The 17,393-nt window shown below is 44.8% G+C and overlaps 1 protein-coding gene across 7 annotated transcripts in view; it reads left to right on the top strand.

The window, feature by feature from the left end:
- NRXN3 (neurexin 3) overlaps nt 1-17,393 on the top strand; it is a gene marked incomplete at both ends in the record, with an annotated part of 1,501,492 nt that overhangs the window by 16,548 nt on the left and 1,467,551 nt on the right. For all 7 annotated transcript variants that reach the window (XM_084241403.1, XM_084241402.1, XM_084241405.1 and 4 more), the window contains one exon: nt 17,303-17,320. In XM_084241403.1, coding sequence (XP_084097529.1) covers nt 17,303-17,320 — 18 coding nt within the window. The remainder of the gene's footprint in view (nt 1-17,302; nt 17,321-17,393) is intronic.

The following is a 17,393-nucleotide window of genomic DNA, read 5'->3' as shown; positions in this document are numbered from 1 at the left end:
GAGAAGTTCAGGGGTTTGGTGAAGACATATCAAAGAACCAGTGGAGACCCAGGGCTATGTTTTCTGGACCCAGTTGGCAGCCATTTCTGACATCAATCTGCTGACTGAGGACTTGGGGGAAGTGATGGACTGAAGACTGAAGTTAGCTTAGTTTCCAGGTCTCATCTCACCTTGGAGTATTGCCTCAAACAATGCCATTTATTCTTATTTTTATTTATTAATTAATTTTTTTATATCATTGTAGTTCCCATAGTCCTCCTGCCACCATTTCACTCTCAAACCATCACCCATATTCTCTTGTGTTCTTCCCTCCTCTGTCTGTTTTTTTTTTTTAAGAAGTGGGGTATAGGCCAAAGTCACGGGGGGGGGGGTGTGAGAAGATTCACCAGAGAGAGCGGGGAGCAGAATAGGCAGATGTACCAAAATACATTGCTGAGGGGAGCAACGAGCGAGACAGGAGAGGTCTGCTGCACCATGTGGGTTGCTCCCCAGCCAGCTGGGGATCGAACTCCTGCCGCAAAGGCCATGGACAGCCTCAGAGCACTGCGCTCAATCCCCTGCGCCACCAGTGAGGCCCATACCTTCCCCTGTCTTGATCCCTCTTCCACCCCCTCTTTTGCTGTATGTCTCAGTTCCATGGTCAACTTTCTAGTTTTGACTTTGTCTTAAATTTTTGTTTGGTTTCTCTTTTCCACATATAAATAAGACCACTGGGTATTTATCTTTCCTTCTAACCAATTTCAGCTAACATAATTCCTTCCAGCTCCATCCATGTTGCCATAAATGACATGAGTTTGTCATTTTTGATTGCTTAGTAATATTCCATTGTATAAACATACCACAACTCTTCAATCCATTCATCTATTTTGGGGCATTTGGGTTGTTTCCATATCTTGGCTATTGTAAATAGCACTACAATAAAAATAGGAGTGCAGGTTTCCTTTTGAATTAGTGTTTTTGTGTCCTTTGGGTAGATTCCTAGGAGTGGACTTGCTGGGTCATATGGTAAATCCATTTTTAATGTTCTGAGGAACCTCCACGCAGCTTTCCATAGTGACTGGACCAGATTCCATTCCCACCAGCAGTATAAGAGGGCTCCTTTATCTCCACATCCTCTCCAGGATTTGTTGGTTCTGGTTTTTTAATGTGGGCCATTCTCAGTGGGGTGAGGTGGTATCTCATTGTGGTTTTGATTTGCATTTTTCTGATAACTACTGATGTGGAACATTTTTTCATATGCCTGTTGGCCATTTGCATTTCTTCTTTGGAGAAGTGTCTTTTTAGTTCTTCTGCCCACTTTTTGACTGGGTTGTTTGCTTTTTGTTGAGCTGTGTATGTTTAATATGGAAATCATAAGGTTTATTATCTGCTTGTTTTGATGGAGTGAATTTAATGATGATGACAAAGAACTCATTCCCAGAAGTTTTTTTTTTTAATGTGCCAGGGACTGGACTAAGTGCTTTCAAATGTCACTTCCTGTCACTCTTCCAACCACTCTTACTAGGGAGGTTCTATAGTTTTTCTGATTTTATAGGATGGACCTGGGACAGAAGAGGGAAAGCAGCTTGTCTGCCTCAGAAATGAGCCTGACTCTAACTCACTTCATCTACTCCTCTTAAGTCTTCACTGAATGTGACTCCTGAGGGAAGACCTAACCCAATCCCCCTCTGGCTCAGTGGGTGTGCCTGGCATGCAGGGTACTGCCTTACTTCTGCTGCTCACCTTACCTCTGACCTGTCTTTCTCCTGCTCTTTTCTGATTTTTTTCTGCTCTGTTCCTGAATCTGATATGGATTCTGCAAAGAGAACACACAAGCTGCTCTCACCCCCCATTCTACTTTTTGTCCTTGTGTCTTAGTGCATCCCTGTGGGTCGTGAGTGCCTGCACGAGTTCCATGGACTGCTTAAGTGAAATCCCATATTGCTCAATCTTTTTAAACCCATAACTCCCAAGTAAGTGTTGTTTTTCTGGGTCTATTATCAACAGTATCTTACTATCTAGGACACTTGTTGTCAAGCTTTGGTGGAAATCTTTTGCCTGTATTAAATTGTAAAGTGAACATTGTTTTGATTTATATATTCTGCCCCCTGGGAAAAACATACAGCCCCCCAACTTATCTTAAGCACCACAACCCAACCCAATCGCCACCTTTTATTAAAGGGTGACCTAGAGAGGCCCAGTGACTTCCAGAGGGCTGCTCAGCATGCATGTTGGGGAATGGGGACTAGAACCCAAGGATTGGAACTCCCGTTCTCGCATCCACTTCACGGTGAGAAAAGACTCCTGACTAAAGAGGTCCGATTCAGAGGAACATTGATTGACAAGTACAATCCAAGTTGATCAAAACAGCCATGGTGCCTGTCTTCCCAGAACTTACAAATTGGAGGAAACTCTAAATAGGAAAAAGAGGAACCAACAAATGGATAACTGCAGTTGTGTTGAATTCTATGTATGGAAAGAGCAAGGTGAGGGGAGAACTAACGAGAAAAGGGGTGGTCAGGGAGGCCCCTCTGAGGAGGTGACATCTAAACATGAGAAGGAAGCAGGGAAGAAGCAGTGGAGAGGGGCTACGTAAGCTCATTTGTCACTCGCTTGACGTCAGGGCCAGGTTGATGATACTAAGACCCTTCCCAGAAAAGCTGTCTTTTATGTGTTTGCTTGGATTATGGGATGGATGGATTATGTGGCATGGGGGAGAGTGTCAGTGTGCTAAGGGAAGGGCAACTGATTTATCTTCTTGTCAGTGTGCTGGAGGTGAGGATTTGTGGGCAGAATTTCTATCTGAAGGAAAGTCTTGCAGAGACGGTGAAAGTCTGCTGGGACCAGAAAGCCACAGTGACTGTCATTTGTTGCCATGAGTTCCACCCACATGAGATCATCTTGAGCATTTCCAAACAACTGTCCTTTCCTCCTAGCACTTATGTTCCCAGTCCTGCCCTCCCAGACCCTCCCACCTGCCACGCATGTGTGTTTTGGTAGTGAAGAGAAATAGGGGGTTGTCTTGATCAGTCCATGCCTTCAGCTCTTGTTACCAGGAACATATATATTCCAGAATGTGTGAAGAATTCTCAGCTTGGAGGAGCAGGGGTCAATCTGAGTCTGGGATTCAGCTTAATCCTAAATGGCCTTTGCTTCTTAGGTTTTAGTGCTTGAGCACTTGCTATGTTTCAGGCACTTTGTAAATTCCTTTTCTGTTTTATAGATGAGGGTATGGTAGCACAGAGTGACTCCCCAATCTACCATTAGTGCAGTGTACAACATACACACAAAGGGACTGGAAGAAAGTCCCTATTCTTAAGAAAAACAAGAAAAATGAACAGTGTAGAAAGTCTTTTGTAAAGTCACATTCAGTTTTTTTTTTTTTTTAAGATTTACTTATTTATTTATACAAGCACTGGGTACAGTCAGAAGCGCGGGAGGGTGAGAGAATTCACCAGAGACAGAGCGGAGAGCAGAATAGTCGGAATGACGAAGTACACTGCTGAGGGGAGCAGCAGGTGGCAGGAGAAGTCTACATGCCATGTGGGACCCTCGCCTGGTGGCCGGGGATCAAACCAATGCTGCAGAGGCTGCGGGCAACTTCGCAACCCAGCACTCAACTGCTGCACCACAGGGGAGGCCCTCACTTTCAGTTTTTTAAAAAGTTCTTGAGGTTATGCCCTTTTATTTTGGGGCATTAAAATGTCTTTTCTTTTTAAGAAAATATGTGAAGACTGTCAGTTTTGGGTTTTTATTCTTTCTTCCCCCCCAAAAAATGCAGTTATCCTATGTTTCCAATATTGCTTTAAATTGCTGGACATATATTATTGGTAAATGAAATCTTATTAGTCTCAGAACCACTGTTGCAAGCAGTAGCTGGTCCCCATGCTATGGTCTCCCTCGGAGTAAAGTATTTGTATCATTTTATTCACTTTCTATCCTGGCCTCTTATCAGAAAAAAAATTACAACTGGATAGGACCTCTGAGATTGTATAATTTCTTTTTCTCCAGCATTTATCAAGATGTTTTGATTGCACAATTTGACCCTGAGACCTTTTAACTCTCTCTTGGTGTAATCAGGATTATACAAACACTGAAGCATTTTTATCGAGGGGTATTTTCCAGAAGCAAACAACTTGGGCCCATTTTATTCCTCAATCCATTTTCTCTTGCACATAGTTAAGCCATTTCTTATTTTTCCAATTCATTTTTATTTTACTGATTATTTTTAACAAGATCAGTTCTACCTTGTGCACCTTCTACAATGGAAATTTGATATATCGATCAGTTATTTTTTTTTCACGTGCCTATCACACTTTGCCTATATAGCTCCTGCCTCTGTGACTGTTCTTTTAAGGTCATTATTTCTACCATATCCAATTTTCTCATGTCAGATTTGCCGATCTAAATTTTGTCAAGAGTGTTTGATTCTTCCTTCAATTTTTTTGTCAATAGCAAATTTTACCATGAGCATTTTTAGCTGCTGTCAGTTCCATTTTGTGTTGATTTTTTTCCTGACAGGTCTAATTTTTAACCAGGTCAATTTTGGTAGTTCAAAAAACCACATCTTCTTAAAACCAGTCAGTCTCCTTCCTGACATTTTTTTTTTTTAAAGCAGGTCCAAAATAAATACACTCAAGTCCTTAAAAATGCCAGGGTCAAAATATCCCATGTGGTTTATAGACCAGTGACCCAGACAGATTAAGAAAACTCCATGACATCATAAAGTTAGTAGTAGAATTCCTTTGGGTCGTATTAGAATATCCAGTGAAAGGCATTGTCTGAATATCCACTGGGGATGGTCTGGATCACATGCCTTTTTCTACCCTGCACCTCCTCGCCCCCTTCTGAGCCTCACAGAATTTCCATCAGTTTGTCCTCCCTAAGAAATGTCAGCCAGGTACACAGTCTAGGTCTCCTGGCTTCTCCCTGCTTTCTGGCCTGAAGCTGTTTGTACACTGGGGTGGCTTGATTTACAAACAGGCAGGACCAAAAAAAAAAAAAAAAAAAAAAATCTCCTTGCGGAGAATTAGGTCAATGGCAGTGTTGGGGAGGGAATCCAGGCCTGTTCCCACACGTTGGGTCACCCCTCTTGTCTGAAGCATGCATGGTGCATTTGGGAGTGGTATCTGGTAGTGGGGTTTCGGTGGGGGGGCAGTGCCCTGTGTATTCTAATACGTCCCCAAGGACTTCCACTGCATATGCCTGCAAGCGCGAGAGCCTCTGCTTCCAGGCCCTGGGATTGCCCCCCCCTCTCTCAATGTATTTGTCCGGATTATTCGAAAGGGGATATTAGTGTAGTCAAATAACTCTCAGGTTTATCCAGGGATTTGTGTGGTTAATTCCCAAGCAATGAACAGCAGATACATCAGAGCTCAGCCTGGGTGGTGGGTGTACACGCCCTCCTTCTTCTGCCTTCTTTAATTGATTTTGGGGAACCCTCATCTCTCTTCCTGTTTGTCCTGATTGTTAAAGGCTCTAGTCTTTAGGTCTCCTGCATTTTCCGCTGCTACAGTGTAGGAGTAACTACCAGGAACACAGTGAAATATCCAGGTCCACACTCTTGCTCCTCTATGAAAGTGCATAGATGGGGCCACTAGCTTTTTTCCCTCACTTGCCACTATTCTCACTTAGTTCTGGATTTTTCTCCAGAACCCCTCTCAGAAGCAGCACTGGGATGCATTTAACCTGAATTTTGTTTCAATGCTGTCCAGCTGGGTAGACCTGTCAGTTCCCCAGATGGGGGTCTGCTTCTCTCATCTGCACCTCAAAGGATCCTGGACAACATTACACTGATTGTGCAATTATCTTCAAAGGACATCTTGCCTGTCTGGTTATTGTGGCCCACCTCCCCAGCGAGGCGCTAAAGCCTACGAGCACCAGACCTGTGTCTGTCCTGCTCACCTGCCTTTGCCCACCCCCTGGCACAGTCCCCATGTGTGCTCTGAATCAGTGGACTGAGCTTGGGAACAAGGGGTTGAGCTGCCTGATATCCTGAACTCTTCCATTTCTAAAATTGTCTGGCCTCCTGTGCTGTCTGAAACTACCATATACACATTCCCTTTTTATGTTTTTTGATCAAAAGTTACAAGATAAAAATGGTGACTAATAATAATCATAACTCCAAAACATTAACATGTAAAGCGTGAAGTTCCCTATAGGGATTCACCCTCTGCTTGTTTGATCTGAGTCTCCCACAGGGGAAAGCCGCCTAGGTTTCTTGCCTGTCCAACAGGATTTCTGAGCCCTGTCCAACAGTGCCTGCTGAGTTGTATGGAACCCGCCAGGGAAAGCCCTTCCTAATAGGCCATGTGTGTGGTTCTCAGACTCATAAAAGATTCCTTCAGGTCCAGAGCAGGTACTGGTTGTACATCACCACATACCCCTCTGCCTTGCAGAGGGAAGAGATCAGTCTTGCTCATTTTCTGAAAATGAAAGAAACAGAGGGTGGCTGGGAAAGTCTGCCAGGGACTTGGAGGTGAGAGAGCTCTTTGCTTTCTTCTCAGGTGACCCAGTTACTAGAAACTCCTTTGCTCAGGCAGAGACTATTGGGGAGACATTGGCAGAGACCAGTTAACTCAGCTGGTAGGTGACCCCCTTCTTCCCAAGCACCTGGCAGACACTGCTAATCCGTCAGGATCCACTTTTCTTTCCAAGTTCCAGAAGCAGCCTCAAAGTCTTTACCGCTTCACCCGGGATGGTACCAATCAGTGAAAATGGGCAGAAGTGTGCTTGGTGGGTGCTTGGGCATGTGATATGATTTGCCTCTTTTGATCCTCTTGACAGCTCTGAAGCTGATAGAATAAGCCCCATCTTACAGATGAAGTTTAAGTCACATAGCCACAACCACATGAGAAATGACTAATTTGGTACTTGAGCTCAAAACTGTGGTCTTTCTGGTCTACCATATGCCTTTCAGGGACTCCACCCTCATGTGTATCCCTCTGACTGCTGGCCATTTATGGTGAAATGTTCTTACAAGATTTTCCCCCACTTAATTGTTGTCCATCCTCTGGGGAACACTTCACAGGTTCTCCGGTAAAAGACCGACACAGTCTGTCAACACATAATCCCCCATTAGTGCTAAGTGCCATAACAGACGGCCTTATAAGTTGCCTCTCATTGCTTATGTGCGCTCTTAGTTCATTAGATCTACTACTAACTGCTTCTTCGGCAGCTATCAGTGTGTCCAGTGCCTAAGCTGGTGTCTGGCATGTAGTAAGTGGTCACTAAGTCTTAGCTGTTCCAAATTGAGCCAGACACAAAGGCTTACGATGGGAACAGAAAGGTTGAAGACAAAGGCTTGTGATAAATTCAAAAGCTTCTCAGCTGTTCTGAGAACCTTGAAGCTAGACTTTCTCAAACTGTGTTCTGTGAGATGTTACTAGGTATCTTGTGAGGGAAAAATGGCCAGGATTCCAAAACATTGGGAAAACTGCCTACTTATCCCCTCTTGGAAATGACGGTGCATCTTAGTGTAGGTGAGGCTTTCTGAAGTCCTGTCCTAGAAGTACTTGATTACTTTCGTTTGACTCATGATTTTCTAAACTTATTTGGTCATTATTTTACAAGGATCAAGGACTACTTATTTACTTCTTGCTGGATGCTGTATTTTGTGGAACTCAATTCTGGAGACGTTGCCCCAATTTAGGGTCCTTCCTCTGAAATACAGGTCCTAAGGTCTTGTCCACAGCAGATATTGTGGATGCTAGAATATTAAAGGGTCATCAATTCTTTCTATCAATTTTACACTGAACTTGGCAAGCTCATACCACTTTCCTGAAATTTGATGCCATATCCCACAGAGTGATAGGTTTGGGTAGTTAGACAAATGATGAAATAAATAATTGGGAATGCATGGTTGCATGGGACTCTGGGAAGGAAAAAGGCTTTGGATTCAGAGAAACTTCAACTCCTGGTTACTGCTTATGAATAGAGTGGACTTGGGGAAAGTTTCCTGTTGGATAAATGGGGATAATATCAGTACTGACATCAGGATTAAATTATATATACACACACACACACACACACACACGCACACACAGACACATAAACACACACACACATCTCCAATACCTGATGCATAGAAGACCTTCAATAAATAATAGATATAATAATGGACAATGATCTCTGCAAATTATAAAAAAAATTCTCTTATAACATCATTGTGAATAAGGACTCCACTTAGTCTTCCTTTTGACATTAGGATATAGCACAGTGTTTAGAAAGGAATTGCTCCTGGCTGGACAATTCTGGAGTGAAGAGATGCATGACATGGCATTTACTGTTTACAAAGTGCTTCCATGCATATAGCCTCCTTTAAAACTTACTGCAATGATTCCATAGATAGTGTCATTGTTTCCACTAGTTATGGATGTGAAAACTGAGGCTCAGAGAAGCTGAGTCGGGGGTGCACAAGGTCACACAGCGGGTGATAGGCTGGAAAGTCAGCAATTAACATCAAGACTCCTGTAAGGAAAATGTAACATAACCATACAATGAATGTTATTTAGTCTCAAAGGAAGGAAAAGCCAGCTACCAAAGACAGTGACTGTATGATTCCACTCACATGAGGCTCCTAGGGTAGGTAAATAGATTCATAAAGACAGAGAGTAGGATGGTGGTTGCCAGGGGCTGCAGGTAAGATGTTTAGGGAGTGACTGTTTAATGGGGACACAATCGTAGCCTGGCAAGAGGAAGACTTCTGGAGATGGAGGTGGGGAAGGTAGAACAATATTGATATAATTTATACCACCGAAGTGTATGTTTAAAAATGTTGAAATGGTGAATTTTATGTTTTGTATATTTTACTGGAAAAAACAACAGGAAAATAGAGCCACTAGGCTAGGTTCCAAACCTAGCACTCCTTTCTGCGCTCTGTGACAGCGCCCCCACAAGGAGGTAGACCTCCTCTTCCAATACTTTTTGTATTGACTTGCAAAATTTGCAGAACTCATCTTCATGGAAACCCTGAGAGATCCACTTACTTTTCCCAGATCATTCTTCCAGTGGGCAGAATCCCAGAGGAGTTAGTCTTTCCAGAGAGCAAGGGATTCTTGGAAAGAGGCAGATTCTGTGTCTCAAGGAAATCACTCCGGTTCAATAGTGCAGTAATTATGATTTGTCAACGTTGATTAGTACTTCCTCCTCCGTGCCCACCACCCTCTGGATGCTTTTGCATACATTAGCTCCTTATTAGCCTTCCTACAAGTCCTGCAAGATAAGTGGATTGTCCCCATCTGACAGATGGAGCCGTGGTGGCTGCCGTGGACTACACAGGGTGTACAAAAGGGCTGGAGATTTTACCCACATCCTTCCAACTCCAGAAGTGACTTCTTAAACCCTATGTTCTCTGCAGGAAGCAGGGAAATTGAAGGTGACTGCCTCTGGGCTGTTCTCCCACGATACAGGCTGCCTTCTTTTTTCTCTCCTGTGATGCGCTCCTGTCTGTCATAGTAGGTGGTAAGCCATTTAGGTCAGATTTTCTTTGGGTCTCCTGGTGTTCTGTGAGAGGCGGGTGTGTGTTCCTCTCCCTGGAGGGTCCTGCTCCAGTTTGCAGAGGGCAGTAACCATCTACTTACCTAGGTCGTTGGCACGTGGGGCCCGTCACTTGAGAGTGTCCATCTGCAATGAGTACTTTTCTAAAGCCCTCACCCTGTTGGGTGGGAGCCTCCCGAGGGTGCTGACCTCATGGGTTGGGCCTGGGAGTATTACTTAACTAAAGATGCCATTTGTTTGCCAGACTCAAGTCTGGCAAATAGAAGCTCAAGTTGGCATTTTGAATTTATATGGAATGTGTCAACAAGTCGGCAGAGATTCATAAGAATAATTTCAGTAAGTTTATTGAACATTTACTCTGTGCCTGGTGTTGTGCTAAGCACTTTATATGGATCATCTCATTTGATCCTTGTAACCGTCATATAAATTAGGTACAGTCAGTTCTGTTATAATGCTTGTTTTGAAAATGCAAATCTGTTCCAACGCGATTGATCTATTAGGGAACAATGTCAGCATTGTAATTTTGCTTTTGATTATGCAGAGTCTCATCCACCTAGAAACACTAGGTGAAGGCAGAACACTGCAGCCAAGCTGTGTGGGAATAGGGGAGGCACACACCTCAAACAGGTGCTTGTGACCTCAGTCACTATGCGTGTTGTGAGCCACACCAGCCACACTTGCTGTTACAATTTCCCCTTTAATTTCAAATACTCTTTCTTTGACTACTTAGCAACAACTCACAAGCTTCCCACATCCACAAGAAAACTCCCAGTCTTTTTAAAGTACTCATATATTGTAGTATTTATATATTTCTTAACCACTTAATACATGTGAAATAGGTTTCTATCTTTTATGAAGTTTCACTGAGGAAGTATCTTGACCCACTCTGCTTCTCCCTAGAAGCCCTGTGGCTTTTACTGTCTCATTGGCTGAGTGCAGTGACTTTTAGGAATGCACTGGTGCTTCTACCAGAACTGACTCTCTTGTTGTTATTCTCATGTGTCTAAAGAGGAAGGTGATGCTAAGAAATTTGACCAAAATATTTCAACAGGAGGTGACAAAGCCAAGAATTCATCCCCTGAATTGTCTTGCCTCTGTGACTATGCTCAAAACCCCTAAAGCATAAAAACCAACCAGCCACCACCCCACTGTCTGCACCAATCTCAGAGTCCATCTCTAAACAGGAGTCCTCGAGCCAGAGCCCCCACAAGCATGGAGGAGTCCTTCAGGTGCTCCCATCCAGCAGTGACCTGGTCTCGGGAGGGCTGGCCGCCTTTCTTGCTGATTTTCATCCTGCTTCTCTCCTTGCTGCTGCCTTCCCAGGCTGCCTGCTCCTGACACAGCAGCCCGCCCTGTGTTCCATCTCTGCAATCTGGGGTTATTAGCTTCAAAGAACAAAAGCAAACAGCACCAGGGCTTGGGGGCTTCGTTTTCTACAAAGGTGGATAAATGGGCTGCGTTTTGGGGATGAAGCTAACACCACCTGGCCTTTGTGGAGAGACAACTCTTCCTGTGTTTGAAGAGCTCAGACGAAGAGAGCCAGAAAGAGCCTCAGGATGCGGGCAACAAGGCCTCTCCACTGCTGGAAGTGGAGTTTTCTCACTGGAAGTTTTCTCAGTGAAAAGAATTTTTTTTTTTTTTATTTGTTTCTGAAATAGGGGGATGGAGTTTGTCTTGTTCTTCCCGGGGGCAAGAATGATGTCCCACCTCCAGTGTAACAGCCTGGTGGATTTCTGGGGGAAAGACCATCCTCTCTGGATCTTTGTGGGACTGGGCCAAGGATATACGGAGGCCAGTGGCCAGCCTCTCTCCTCTCTGCCTCCAACACCAGAAGGCTCTTGTGCACACTGGCATGCACACCCCAGCCTATAGAAGTCCACAGCACCTGTAAACAGCTTTCTTCCCCATAGTAATTTCTGGATACTAGATTACATATAGCAGTGGACTGGCCTGCTTTCACGAGAATAGGTGCAGGCAAGAGTTTCATGTGGATTTGGGGCAAATTGGGCAAAGAATTCCTATACTGGAGTGTATTCTACAAGGGGAGAAGGGCAGGTCTGTTGGTTCTAGGTGGGAACATCCTTTTAACTTCCCAGAGTTCCTCAGTTCAAGGGGTGGGTTGAAGCTCCAGTAAAGTAGCTGGCCCAAGATAGAGGCTCCAGTGGTCCAGGCTTGTAATCTGTTACATTTGCTCCTTTTTCTCTGCCCAGGGCTGTGATGCTTCCTCACTTCTGTGAGATGCCGTATATTCTGATCTCTAACTTGTAGCTACGTGGTCAGACCATACCTGTTCTGGTTGGCTCTTTAGTTCAGAAATGTAGCTGGACCTTTATCTGATATGCTGCTCTGAGAATGGGAGGCATTGATAATGATAGAGCATCCTCTCTGGATCTTGGTGTCCTTCTCTATCAGATGGAATGAATAATGTTCTTCTCTGTTAGGGTGGTGGTGGGAAATAAGATGACTCTTGGCTCGGTGCCCAGCACACAAGGAATGCTCCATAAATCTGAGCTTTGTTATGGTTAGTATTGCTTTGTCCAGGCATATATATATATTATATATATATCTATATATGTAGACATCCTGTTTTATCCCCACGTTCACCCTCTGACATGTGATACTTGACACAACATAGTAATTTGCCCAGGAACAGACATGTACCCTCAGCCAGACCAAGGGGAGGCCCAAGCCTCCCCAGGAAATTTTACTAGAATTACTAGAGAATTCTACTAGAATCACCAGGGAATAGGTTGCTCTCTTGTCTCTAGGGCTTCCAGATTCCATCTTTGTTAGTGTATGGAGACAACCCACCCTATCATGAGGTCAACACAGAGAAAAAAGGGTTTATTAATATAATAAAGGGATTAAGACAGATCCAGAGTTCAATCCCAGCTGTGCCTTAACTTCCTGAGCTTAATTTCCTCATGTGTAAATGGAGATACTGAATATCTGTCTACTGAGTGGTATGGGTTGTATCTATTCACCATTCCGTACATACTGCTCAGACTCTGCTTAAACACTGGGGATGCAAGAAGCGAGGAAACAGACATAAGCTCTCATGGACTTGTATTGCCATGGGGGGTATAAATAATAAAAACAGACTAATCCTCTAATGTCAAATAGTGATTAGTGCCACAAAGAAAGGGGAAGCAGGGTCAGTGCAGAGGAGGCTCCTGCTGTTAGAAAAGGTGGTTAAAGAAGGCTTTTCTGAGGAATCATATTTGATCTGATACCTGATGGAAATGAGAACTAGATCTATATGTGCCTGACAAAGACTACTTAGTGGAGGAATAACAAATACAAAGGCTCCAGGCAGGATCTGTTTGCTCAGTGTGTGTTACTGCTGCCTTGTGACCATTGGGTGAGGGTGGCTCACATCACCTGCCCCTTCCTTCTCCCTTCCTCGTAGCTCTGGCACTCACTGTGCTCTATGTCCCTCTATGTCCCTATGTCCTCTATCGGGGGTGCTCAAGAAATACTTGGGAGGAAAAGTCCTGATGGAAACCATTTGTGACCCAATCTGTAGCCACCTTCAAACCTGTGGTGGGAAACTGGAGGTGGGGGTGCAGGAGCAAAGCAGGAGGACTTGAAGAATTTGAAAACATCACAACCTTTACCTGCTCTCTTCGGCATCACAACTATGGAAGAAGTGAATTAGGGCATTCCCACCTCTACTCCTCACAGATTCTCAGTGTGTATTCAACATGCCCTGCAACCTTTACAGGTGCAAACCCTCAGCATGGTTGTTTTAAGGTTCAGGAGAAACAATTTCTTGCTGTTTGGGGAGATGGGTTCTTCTAACCATGGAGAGAAAGACAGGGCCCTCTGTCTGCCATTATTGTAGCTGCAGAGGGTTGTTGAGTTTGGGAGTCCTCCTGCCTTACCCCTTCTTTGGACAGGATTAGATCAGGGGACAGGAGTCTGAGACTTCTCAGGTTCCTGGAAGAGCTTGGGGAAGGAGTGGGATGGCCTACACAAGCAGTATCTGGGAGGAGAGGCCCAGACAAATCTTCTGGGACCCCACCCGGTGAACTCTGTCTTGAGTCTGACCTATTTTCTAGGAGAGAAAATAGAATATAGATTTAAATGCAGTGGCGCTCTGGAAAACTACAGGCCCAGCAGTGTGAGAAAATAAAGCAGCAGGGGGGAACTGAAGAGGTGCTGGCACAGGTGAGGATGCCACCTTCCTGATCAATCTCTCCCAGTTGTCAGCTGCCTTTTCTTCTGCAATTTGCACCCATGTTTTACCCATTAAAAACTGCTATACACACATTTGCTTATATATATTTCCTCTGGCCAGTTCTGGGATCCCAATATTCCTCCCTAATACATAGATTCCAGGCTGTCTACCTGTAGTTATTCCAGACAGAGGGAGCTCTGGGGGTGATCGCATTGGAAGTGGAGAGACAGCAATTATGGATTCATAAGTATCCACAGCTTCATCCTAGGTCAACTTTCCTTGCTGTGTGACCTCTCATGTGTGAAGATAATAAACTGACCAACTAACATTGAGGGCTTTCTCTATTCTAGGGACATTCTAGGTTTCTCACAACAACCTTAGAGGATAGGAACTATTATCACACACATTTTATAGGTGAGAAAATAGCAGCACAGAGAGCTTGGGTATCTGACATGAAATTACACAAGCTGTCAAACCACAGCCTTCAACCTGGCACTCCAGCCTTGGATTCCCCCTCTCTCTGTCATGACCTGGCCAAAGAACTAAAGTGGGGCCTGGGGTCATCTCTACCAAGCCACGTGACAAAGAGTGCAAAAGGGGACTCCCCAGAAGACAGTTGGGGTTTGTTGCAAAATGAAAGGGCATAGGATGCTGGAAGATAGCAGAGCAGATGGACACTTTAGAGGTTTGGACCCTTACTCTCTGCCCATTCCCCCACCTTTTTTCCACTTTTTTCTATTGGTCAGAACTGAAAGCAGAGATTCAGGTCACTTACTACCTCTTGGGCCAGGGGCCAGGTGATACTGAGTCACTCCATATGTCAAATTGCGTGTAATGCTCAGAACTGCTTCTAGGATGGTATCCAGCCAGGGACTAAGCCTGGCCCCTGACCCTCAGCTAAAGGGACTTTTTCTTGGTGACCTCATTACCCTACCCCTCTTTGACAAGAAGAGCTGTCATGTATGTGCAGGGCTAGAGCTGGGCCAAATTAAAACTTCAGGAGGGAAGTACAAGAAATAAAAATGGAATTTGTGGACCTCCCTGGTGGTGCAAGGGATTAAGCACCAGTCTATGAAGTAATCCACAGCCTCTGCAGCATGAGTTTGATCCCTGGCTGGCCAGGGAGAAACCCACATGGCGAGGCAAACCTCTCCTGTCTTGCCCGCTGCTCCCCTCAGCAGTGTATTTTAGTCAGTCTCTCTGTTCTGTTCCCCACTCTGTCTCTGGTGGATCCTCTCACCCCCTGCATCTCTGGCCTGTACCCCAGCTCTTGTATGCATAAATAAATAAATCTTTAAAAAAATGGAATTTGTTTTGACTTCTGCATCCCCGAACCCATTCACTCCCCTGGCCCCACTTCTCTGAGGAGTGGTGAGAGAGGAAAGACCATTTGGAAAAAGGAGAGAGAGGGCTGAAGCCAGCAGAAGGATAGAACTCAAATCACCAAAAGAAATGAAGCTTAATGCCTGTGGTCTCTTGGTGATTCCAGGGAGCCATCTGGTCGACATTTTTTTGGTAATTCTGTGGTGCTTCAAATGCTAGTAATCAGAGCAACCCACACTGATGCATTGTTTGCCTTGTACTGAGTTAAGGGCTTTACAAGTATTTAATCTCATTTAATTCTCATAACACTGCCACAAGGGAGGCTCCTCTCTCCTCCCACTTTGTAGCTAACGAAAAATGATTTGGAAGTTCAGAGACTGATCCAAAGTCATGGAACAGCCCATAATTTGAACCCAGACCTGTTTCCACAGCTTAAGATTTGTAACCATGAAGCCCAACTGGGCAACTTAGTATGGGAAGAAATTTGGGGTTCATGGTATCCTGTCTCCCTTGGGTCTTGGTGTCCCCAAAAGAACATGTTTCTGTGAACAATGCTGTCAATGCTTCCATCCTTCAGCTCCACCACATGTAAATAGTTTGATATCCTGTTTAATGATGGGATATCTTAACGACCACTATTCCCAGCAACCCTTCAGTCATGCGTAATGGCCCTGCCTAGTTATTTATGCAGCATGTTTTTCCTTCCCACCTCTTCTATTTTGCCTCTTTTCTTCCTCCCTGCTGCCACTCCACCCCTAGATCTAACAACTCACCAGAGAACCTGAGAGGGGGGGTGTGGCTGAGGAATGATTCAGAGCTCCCTAGGAGTCCCTGGGCAGATATAGTTTCTAGGGAATCAGAGTGTGGGCTGGAGAAATGCTGGTGTGTGCTGAGGTGTGTGACCTTCCAGGGTGCTGGGGTGAGGAGATCTCTCCTCTCTGTGAGGAGAGCGCCTGGGTTTTCCTGGCACAAGAGCCCCACGGAACTGGCTACTGCTCTATCAATCTGATTGCATCAAGTTAAAGGCTCAGAGAATGACCCTTGACCTCTTGGGTTGCAGCCAGGAGGTGCTCCCTCTGCTTTTCCTGAACTCCAGGCTGCACACTTTAGCCTGCAAGCTGAACTTAGGTTCCATAGGCCCTTGGAGAGCTGGGGTTCAGTTGAAAGAACATAGAATTCAATAGAATTCAAGAGATCTAAGGTCTTTTCTATACTCCAAACCAGCTGTGTGACCTTGGACAAGTCTTGGGGCCACTCTCATCTTCCATATTAACAAAAAAGAATTAGACTAGATAATGAGTGTGGGAATACCAGACTCCCATCCAGTGTTCTAAGTACCACAGGGGCAGTGGTTTCCTAAAGTAGCCCTGGTTCCTGTGGCGGAGGCATCTGCTGTGAGGCCGCATGTGGGGGTTTTCCTGAGGCTCGGGGGAGCCTTTGGCTCAGCTTTCTTAGAGTGATCCTATTTGTCTCTTTAGGGTAGGAGTCGGAGATTGTGTTCATGAAGATGATGGGAGGGAACCGTTCTTCATTTTTGAAAGTTCATTGGCTTAATTCAAATGTCAACCTTCGCAAGACTGGATGTTTATTTGTAGCTGTCAAAGTGATTTCAAATGGCAATTCCTGTCATTAATGATGGGGTGAAAAGCAAGGAGAGAAATTAAAGGGGGAGGCAGGTTTTCCATTTGTATGGCAAATGATCTACTCACACACAATCTCATGCACACATACTGCTGTCTGTGATGAAGAATGGTCACTGGGAATATGGGGGAGGGGACAATTATAAATGCTCTGTGATCTTGTGTCCTTCAGTCCTCTGTGGTGAATAATGCTGCCTCTTGCTCTGAATTCTTATGCCTTTTTTTCTTTGTTCCTCAAAGGAGTGGTTTATTATTACTTTTTCTCAGCTGGGAAACCCTGCTTGACTTCACGTCCAGTGTTCTGTATGGGGGAAGAAGGATTTGCTTGGGTGTTGACATGCAGAAATCAACCAGAATATTTAACCAATATTCTTGCAGGATTCCAGTCTGCTTGGCTCTTTTGAGCCCTATCTGATTCCAGGAGTATGTCTTTCCGGACAGATGTGAAGCTTACCTCTCTCGCTACATGCACAGTGGGAAGGGAACTTGACCCCTCGGCTTGCATGGGTGGATTTTGGGTGAAGGTAAATGCTCAGACACTGAGCACCTTTGGGGTCTTGCATGAACTTGATAGTCATGCAAGGGCACATTGCATTGTGTGTGTGTGTGCTGCTAACACTGTTCTTCCTTTTTCTCCCTCTTTCTCTCCTCTTTTCCCCTCCCTTTGAAAATGCTGCCACAGATGTCAGTCAAGGTCCAGGTGAGTCTTTGTGTTTGCGCAGCTGCCATGGCGATTCCCTCTCTGCCAGATTATGCATGCTCTGGTTCCGAGT

This window comes from Talpa europaea, assembly GCF_964194135.1.
Source record: "Talpa europaea genome assembly, chromosome: 8".
Classification (NCBI taxonomy): domain Eukaryota; kingdom Metazoa; phylum Chordata; class Mammalia; order Eulipotyphla; family Talpidae; genus Talpa; species Talpa europaea.
This window is presented reverse-complemented; position numbering and strand designations above follow the sequence as displayed.